The sequence below is a fragment of the Mytilus edulis genome, chromosome 1 (genome assembly GCF_963676685.1).
Source record: "Mytilus edulis chromosome 1, xbMytEdul2.2, whole genome shotgun sequence".
Classification (NCBI taxonomy): Eukaryota; Metazoa; Mollusca; class Bivalvia; order Mytilida; family Mytilidae; genus Mytilus; species Mytilus edulis.
Genome location: NC_092344.1, coordinates 125,469,990 through 125,479,423, shown reverse-complemented (window position 1 = coordinate 125,479,423; position 9,434 = coordinate 125,469,990). Strand labels below are relative to the sequence as shown.

The 9,434-nt window shown below is 35.8% G+C and overlaps 1 protein-coding gene across 1 annotated transcript; it reads right to left on the bottom strand.

Moving 5' to 3' along the window:
- Window positions 1-6,623: 6,623 nt before the first annotated feature.
- On the bottom strand, window positions 6,624-7,337 carry LOC139508951 (uncharacterized). The gene has a single exon (XM_071296046.1). The coding sequence runs from the start codon at window positions 7,335-7,337 to the stop codon at window positions 6,624-6,626; it is 714 nt and encodes a 237-aa protein (XP_071152147.1).
- Window positions 7,338-9,434: the final 2,097 nt, after the last annotated feature.

Here is a 9,434-nt window from a genome sequence, read left to right as displayed (position 1 = left end):
TGGTTGGTCACCTGTAAAGATTGCTTGTAGTAAGGGACATACAGTAGTAGTAAGGATATTGTTAGACATAGGAGCAGATTATAATAAATGTGACAATGATAAAGGTTGGTCACCTGTAATGAGTGCTTGTAGTAAGGGACATACAGTAGTAGTAAGGATGTTGTTAGACATAGGAACAGATTATAATAAATGTAACAATGAAGGTGTGTCACCTGTAATGATTGCTTGTAGTGAGGGACATACAGAAATAGTAAGGATGTTGTTAGACATAGGAGCAGATTATAATAAAAGTAACAATGATGGTTGGTCACCTGTAATGAGTGCTTGTAGTAAGGGACATACAAAAATAGTTAGGATGTTGTTAGACATAGGAGCAGATTATAATACATGTAACAATGATGGTTGGTCACCTGTAATGTTTGCTTGTAGTGAGGGACATACAGAAATAGTAAGGATGTTGTTAGACATAGGAGCAGATTATAATAAATGTGACAATGATAAAGGTTGGTCACCTGTAATGAGTGCTTGTAGTGAGGGACATACAGAAATAGTAAGGATGTTGTTAGACATAGGAGCAGACTATAATAAATGTTGCAATGATGGTTGGTCACCTGTAAAGATTGCTTGTAGTAAGGGACATACAGTAGTAGTAAGGATGTTGTTAGACATAGGAGCAGATTATAATAAATGTGACAATGATGGTTGGTCACCTGTAAAGATTGCTTGTAGTAAGGGACATACAGTAGTAGTAAGGATGTTGTTAGACATAGGAGCAGATTATAATAAATGTGACAATGATGGTTGGTCACCTGTAATGAGTGCTTGTAGTGAGGGACATACAGAAATAGTAAGGATGTTGTTAGACATAGGAGCAGACTATAATAAATGTTGCAATGATGGTTGGTCACCTGTAAAGATTGCTTGTAGTAAGGGACATACAGTAGTAGTAAGGATATTGTTAGACATAGGAGCAGATTATAATAAATGTGACAATGATAAAGGTTGGTCACCTGTAATGAGTGCTTGTAGTAAGGGACATACAGTAGTAGTAAGGATGTTGTTAGACATAGGAACAGATTATAATAAATGTAACAATGAAGGTGTGTCACCTGTAATGATTGCTTGTAGTGAGGGACATACAGAAATAGTAAGGATGTTGTTAGACATAGGAGCAGATTATAATAAAAGTAACAATGATGGTTGGTCACCTGTAATGAGTGCTTGTAGTAAGGGACATACAGAAATAGTAAGGATGTTGTTAGACATAGGAGCAGATTATAATACATGTAACAATGATGGTTGGTCACCTGTAATGAGTGCTTGTAGTGAGGGACATACAGAAATAGTAAGGATGTTGTTAGACATAGGAGCAGATTATAATAAATGTAACAATGATGGTGTGTCACCTGTAATGAGTGCTTGTAGTGAGGGACATACAGAAATAGTAAGGATGTTGTTAGACATAGGAGCAGATTATAATAAATGTTGCAATGATGGTTGGTCACCTGTAAAGATTGCTTGTAGTAAGGGACATACAGTAGTAGTAAGGATGTTGTTAGACATAGGAGCAGATTATAATAAATGTGACAATGATGGTTGGTCACCTGTAATGAGTGCTTGTAGTAAGGGACATACAGTAGTAGTAAGGATGTTGTTAGACATAGGAACAGATTATAATAAATGTAACAATGAAGGTGTGTCACCTGTAATGATTGCTTGTAGTGAGGGACATACAGAAATAGTAAGGATGTTGTTAGACATAGGAGCAGATTATAATAAAAGTAACAATGATGGTTGGTCACCTGTAATGCATGCTTGTAGTGAGGGACATACAGAAATAGTAAGGATGTTGTTAGACATAGGAGCAGATTATAATAAATGTAACAATGATGGTTGGTCACCTGTAATGATTGCTTGTAGTAAGAGACATACAGAAATAGTAAGGATGTTGTTAGACATAGGAGCAGATTATAATAAATGTACCAATAATGGTTGGTCACCTGTAATGCATGCTTGTAGTAAGGAACATACAGAAGTAGTAAGGATGTTGTTAGACATAGGAGCAGATTATAATAAATGTAACAATGATAGTTGGTCACCTGTAATGTTTGCTTGTAGTAAGGGACATACAGAAATAGTAAGGATGTTGTTAGACATAGGAGCAGATTATAATAAATGTAACAATGATAAAGGTTGGTCACCTGTAATGTTTGCTTGTAGTGAGGGACATACAGAAATAGTAAGGATGTTGTTAGACATAGGAGCAGATTATAATAAATGTGACAATGATAAAGGTTGGTCACCTGTAATGTTTGCTTGTAGTGAGGGACATACAGAAATAGTAAGGATGTTGTTGGACATAGGAGCAGATTATAACAAATGTAACAATAATGGTTTGTCACCTGTAAGGATTGCTTGTTGTGAGGGACATACAGAAATAGTAAGGATGTTGTTAGACATAGGAGCAGATTATAATAAATGTGACAATCATGGTTGGTCACCTGTAATGATTGCTTGTAGTAAGGGACATACAGAAATAGTAAGGATGTTGTTAGACATAGGAGCAGATTATAATAAATGTAACAATGAAGGTGTGTCACCTGTAAAAAGTGCTTTTAGTAAGGGACATACAGAAATAGTAAGGATGTTGTTAGACATAGGAGCAGATTATAATACATGTAACAATGATGGTTGGTCACCTGTAATGTTTGCTTGTAGTGAGGGACATACAGAAAAAGTAAGGATGTTGTTAGACATAGGAGCAGATTATAATAAATGTGACAATGATAAAGGTTGGTCACCTGTAATGAGTGCTTGTAGTGAGGGACATACAGAAATAGTAAGGATGTTGTTAGACATAGGAGCAGACTATAATAAATGTTGCAATGATGGTTGGTCACCTGTAAAGATTGCTTGTAGTAAGGGACATACAGTAGTAGTAAGGATATTGTTAGACATAGGAGCAGATTATAATAAATGTGACAATGATAAAGGTTGGTCACCTGTAATGAGTGCTTGTAGTAAGGGACATACAGTAGTAGTAAGGATGTTGTTAGACATAGGAACAGATTATAATAAATGTAACAATGAAGGTGTGTCACCTGTAATGATTGCTTGTAGTGAGGGACATACAGAAATAGTAAGGATGTTGTTAGACATAGGAGCAGATTATAATAAAAGTAACAATGATGGTTGGTCACCTGTAATGAGTGCTTGTAGTAAGGGACATACAAAAATAGTTAGGATGTTGTTAGACATAGGAGCAGATTATAATACATGTAACAATGATGGTTGGTCACCTGTAATGTTTGCTTGTAGTGAGGGACATACAGAAATAGTAAGGATGTTGTTAGACATAGGAGCAGATTATAATAAATGTGACAATGATAAAGGTTGGTCACCTGTAATGAGTGCTTGTAGTGAGGGACATACAGAAATAGTAAGGATGTTGTTAGACATAGGAGCAGACTATAATAAATGTTGCAATGATGGTTGGTCACCTGTAAAGATTGCTTGTAGTAAGGGACATACAGTAGTAGTAAGGATGTTGTTAGACATAGGAGCAGATTATAATAAATGTGACAATGATGGTTGGTCACCTGTAAAGATTGCTTGTAGTAAGGGACATACAGTAGTAGTAAGGATGTTGTTAGACATAGGAGCAGATTATAATAAATGTGACAATGATGGTTGGTCACCTGTAATGAGTGCTTGTAGTGAGGGACATACAGAAATAGTAAGGATGTTGTTAGACATAGGAGCAGACTATAATAAATGTTGCAATGATGGTTGGTCACCTGTAAAGATTGCTTGTAGTAAGGGACATACAGTAGTAGTAAGGATATTGTTAGACATAGGAGCAGATTATAATAAATGTGACAATGATAAAGGTTGGTCACCTGTAATGAGTGCTTGTAGTAAGGGACATACAGTAGTAGTAAGGATGTTGTTAGACATAGGAACAGATTATAATAAATGTAACAATGAAGGTGTGTCACCTGTAATGATTGCTTGTAGTGAGGGACATACAGAAATAGTAAGGATGTTGTTAGACATAGGAGCAGATTATAATAAAAGTAACAATGATGGTTGGTCACCTGTAATGAGTGCTTGTAGTAAGGGACATACAGAAATAGTAAGGATGTTGTTAGACATAGGAGCAGATTATAATACATGTAACAATGATGGTTGGTCACCTGTAATGAGTGCTTGTAGTGAGGGACATACAGAAATAGTAAGGATGTTGTTAGACATAGGAGCAGATTATAATAAATGTAACAATGATGGTGTGTCACCTGTAATGAGTGCTTGTAGTGAGGGACATACAGAAATAGTAAGGATGTTGTTAGACATAGGAGCAGATTATAATAAATGTTGCAATGATGGTTGGTCACCTGTAAAGATTGCTTGTAGTAAGGGACATACAGTAGTAGTAAGGATGTTGTTAGACATAGGAGCAGATTATAATAAATGTGACAATGATGGTTGGTCACCTGTAATGAGTGCTTGTAGTAAGGGACATACAGTAGTAGTAAGGATGTTGTTAGACATAGGAACAGATTATAATAAATGTAACAATGAAGGTGTGTCACCTGTAATGATTGCTTGTAGTGAGGGACATACAGAAATAGTAAGGATGTTGTTAGACATAGGAGCAGATTATAATAAAAGTAACAATGATGGTTGGTCACCTGTAATGAGTGCTTGTAGTAAGGGACATACAGAAATAGTTAGGATGTTGTTAGACATAGGAGCAGATTATAATACATGTAACAATGATGGTTGGTCACCTGTAATTTTTGCTTGTAGTGAGGGACATACAGAAATAGTAAGGATGTTGTTAGACATAGGAGCAGATTATAATAAATGTAGCAATGATGGTTGGTCACCTGTAATGAGTGCTTGTAGTGAGGGACATACAGAAATAGTTAGGATGTTGTTAGACATAGGAGCAGATTATAATACATGTAACAATGATGGTTGGTCACCTGTAACTTTTGCTTGTAGTGCGGGACATACAGAAATAGTAAAAATGTTGTTAGACATAGGAGCAGATTATAATAAATGTGACAATAATGGTTTGTCACCTGTAAAGATTGCTTCTGAAAAAGGTCACAGTGATATAGTAAGTTTGATAAATGAACATTCCAAGAAATTAACTGTGATATCTGAGGATATATAACAGAATAGGAATGAGTTATAAGTTATATTGATATGATCATGCTTGTAACATATAGGGTCAAAGACAACTTACAAATCATTTAGAAGATTTTAAATTTAATGTTAAATACTTTGTTCTCAAACTGTTAATAATAGATTAAATTTTGTTTTAACATGTACAGTTGTAATTTGAAACTGTCATCCAGTTACATCAATAAAAACTAAATGCCACTAAATAAAAACAGCAATCAATCAAGACAAGACAATATTTTATTTAAGTCTCACCTCTTCATTATATAAAACATACAAACAGTTGATAAAACAACATCATAAAACATACAAGAGCCACTCTAAAAAGAGTTATGAGAGACTATCTAAAATGTATATATACAATATTTACACTAAAATTAGCTATATAAAATACATTTTCTTTTCAATAAAATGTCATTGCAGATTTTGGCAGTATAAAAGTACATATTGTAACGAGCTCGCCTTTCGCTACAATTTTGGGTTCAGTGCATTAAGTGTCTCAGTTGCGAGCATGAACCGATATCGTTAATATGGCTAGATGACTCAAGATTTTCTAAGGTTAAATGATTTTATTAGCGGTCGGATAGTATCGACTGCTTCAATTATAGTAATAGTAACAAGTCTTAACATACAATGACAAACACAACTGGTCAGTTTTAACCACAATCCTTGGTTATAGGTTTTAACCTCAGTTATTGGTATACTTGAACCATAATATGTGGAGTACTTTAACCATAACTAGTGGTATACTTTAACCATAATTATTGGTATACATTAACCATAAACATTGGAATGGTGTAACCACAGTTGTTGGTATACTGTAACCACAAGTATTGGTTATCTTTAACCACAATTAGTGGTATATCTTAACCACAATTAGTGGTATATCTTAACCACAATTATGGGTTTGTAACCAATATGTATCTATTAATTATAAAGTAATTATAATTACCATGGCTTGTCTTCACCAAGGGTTCTTAACTTTCTGTGTATATCGACAGACTGAACACCCAAGTGTAATTTCAGACGCCTTTTATAATAGAACTGACCAGTCACGTGATATTATAACAATACAATCATATAAGGTACATCAGTAACATAAAATCAATCAGGTGAAACAAATATAAACCGGTTTACTGTAGGTAAACAGGTAAACAAGAATAATTATTTATATACACAATAATAGAACAACATTATAAACATGATGAATTAATAGAAACAATGATAACATGAATAAGTTAATTAATAGGACGTAACATTGCCCCCTCTTAGTCGGCGTTTGTCCTCAAACAGGATGAATAATAAAAATGAGAGAAATGGATTTCACTGTATGTTTTAGGTATAATTGAACTTACTAATCAACTTATTCAGCCCATTATATAAAACAAACACAAACATGAGTTATGAAACAATCAAATAAAACACATTATAAATCACAAATTGTCTATCTTCTTTCTGATCATAATCTCAAAATCTTCTAGGCGAAGATCAACGGCAATACGGGAAAGTTCTAGAAGTTCTCCTTTCTTTTGTGGTAATGTCTGGATGTCATATCGGCCTTCATGACGGAGAAATGAGAGAATGTGGTGAAAATGTGTCGGGTCGTGGTCAATAAAAACTTCCTTCTCACCATTATAACCATATCTAGCATTACACATTATAGCTAGAACGGAACCAGGGCAATGTCCAAGAGTTACCTTTGAAGTTTCAAAACATTTCCCCCCTACATTTAAAGTTATCCTGTTATCTGCGATTAATTTGAATTTTTCGTAAATCACTTGATGGAGATCTTCACTTGCCTGTGCAATTTTGTTGTTGGATTTGGTAGCGGAGCTGACGAAGGATGTTGTTGAGTCGAGCATATCATTGTTGTTGTTATCGGCTGGTGTCGGTCGGTTCTTTCTAGTTGATAATGTTTCATATGACGATGGACATGAAAGAACATCAGCTTCCTTCCCGTCTACCTCGAAAACAGTTTCGGATGAAACATTCCTAGGAACATAATGTTCCTCATCCGACTCTTCTTCTTCACAAGATACCGTGTAGGTGGTTGTGTTTGCTGCAACATCTAGTGGATAGGACACAATCAACTGTTTTGGTGGCTCCAAAACAACATTTCTTGTTGACTGCTCTATAGAAACGGGCATGCCGTCTGGTGACAGTGGTCTTACAATGGTTTCAGACGTACTGCGAATTGAACTTGATTTCTTTGGAGGAGAACATGAACGGTTTCTTGTCTCTGAATAAGAACTGGGTATTGATCTACGGGACGGAGAATTAGCATGTTTTGTAGATGGTTGTGAAGAGGGACTATGTGTCTACGAGATGGGGAGTTGACACGTTTTCTTGTAGGCTCTGAGAATGAATTGTAAGATTTGGAGTAACGAGATGGTGAGCGGGAACGAGATGTTGGATAACTGCTCTCAGTTTTCTTTAATGGCGACCGTGATCTACAACGGGAAACTTGTTGTGGTCTTTCTTCATATTTGGCCTCAGTATTTTTATACTGGATGTAATCCCTTTTTGTGTTTTCTCCTGTTTCTCCGGTTAGACGATTATAGCAATGAGACAGAAATGGTCTTTCTCCTCTAGAGCATCTCCCATGTTTTCCATTCTCCCTTGATGTGATAAACTGACAAAACGAACATTTCCAACCAAAACTAGAATGTTTTTCCATATGTCTTTCCGCTGCTGCTTTGTTTACAAAATAGCTGTTCTCATTCTGTGGGCAGATCTTACATATGAATTTCTGACCCTGAAAAATGGAAAAGTGTATGATTAGACAAAATCCCTGAATCTAGCAGGTTTAATTATTTTCCTGCCTCTTCGATTAATTTCATCATTTGGTAATACAGTTTCCATATTAAGGTTTTCATGATCATCATTTAACTCTGGCTGGAGAGACATTTCTATATCTTCCAACACATTGTCATCATCATCATCATTATCATCATCAGATTCCGATTCGCTACCATTTATTTCTCGGGTATGGGTATCATTAAGTAATATAATATCATTTGGTAAATTTTCTCTTTGAATTTCTACGGGTTCATTCACGTTTTCCTGAAACCATGTAGGTTTATTTTCACCTGTATAACATTTCAACCGATTATAATGTACCACCTTTGGTTTTGTTTAAGGATTCAATTGAATCCTATAGGTAACATCACTCAGACATTTCGTCACAATATAAGGACCTTTCCATGGACAATCAAGTTTTGGACTTCTCCCTTTTTTCCTTATAAGGTTATATAACCAAACACCATCCCCGGGACTATGCCTTTTAAAATTTGCTTTATGATCATAGTTTTTCTTCATTCGCTTGGTCGATATTTCGAGGTGTTCCCTTGCAAACCTATGGATTATGGCCAAAGATTGTGATAGATGATAGGCATAATCTGTATTTGGTTCATATGGCTCTTCTCTTGGTGAACCAAATAACAGATCTACTGGCAGATTTATCTCACGACCAAACATCATTCGACAAGGTGACACTTTTGTTGCTTCATGAATGGATGATCTGTATGCCATCATAAGCAGATGTACATGCTCATCCCAATCCCATTGATTTTCACAACAGAAAAGAGCCAACATGGTTTCAAGAGTCTGATTTAACCTTTCAACCATGCCATCACTTTCTGGGTGCAACGGGGTGGTTCTAGTTTTGTCTATTCCAAGAATGCAACACATCTCTCTAAAGACCTGAGATTCAAAATTAGTACCCTGATCAGAGTGTATCATTCTTGGAACACCAAACAAGACCACAAAATTCTTGACCAAAACATCAGCCACTGATATCGCCTCTTGATTTTTTATGGGGAAGGCGTCCATCCACTTGGTAAAGTAGTCACCTATGACCAGTAGGTATTTATTGCCACTCTGAGTAGTTGGTAATGATCCTAGTACATCAACAGCAATACGTTCGAGAGGAGCACCAACTACATAAGTTTGCAAAGGAGCCCTAGCTTTTCTAGGTGTTCTTTTCTTTGATGCGCATTTGTCACATAGTTGACACCAATGTTGCACATCCTGGTACATAGCATACCAAAAGAAACGACTTCTTATTTTACTATAGGTTTTAGATACACCAAGATGACCAGAAGTCGGGGTTTCATGAAGCTGTTCAAACACAAACCGTTTTGGGAGAATAAGTTGCCACTGAAAACTACCACCATCAGATGATTCCCATTTACGGTACAAAACACCTGACCTTAAATGGAGTACTTCCCATCTTCCCCAATAAT

What these genes read in the sequence shown, in the direction of transcription:
- LOC139508951 (XM_071296046.1), bottom strand. Translation starts at nt 7,337, where the DNA reads ATGCCCGTTTCTATAGAGCAGTCAACAAGAAATGTTGTTTTGGAGCCA.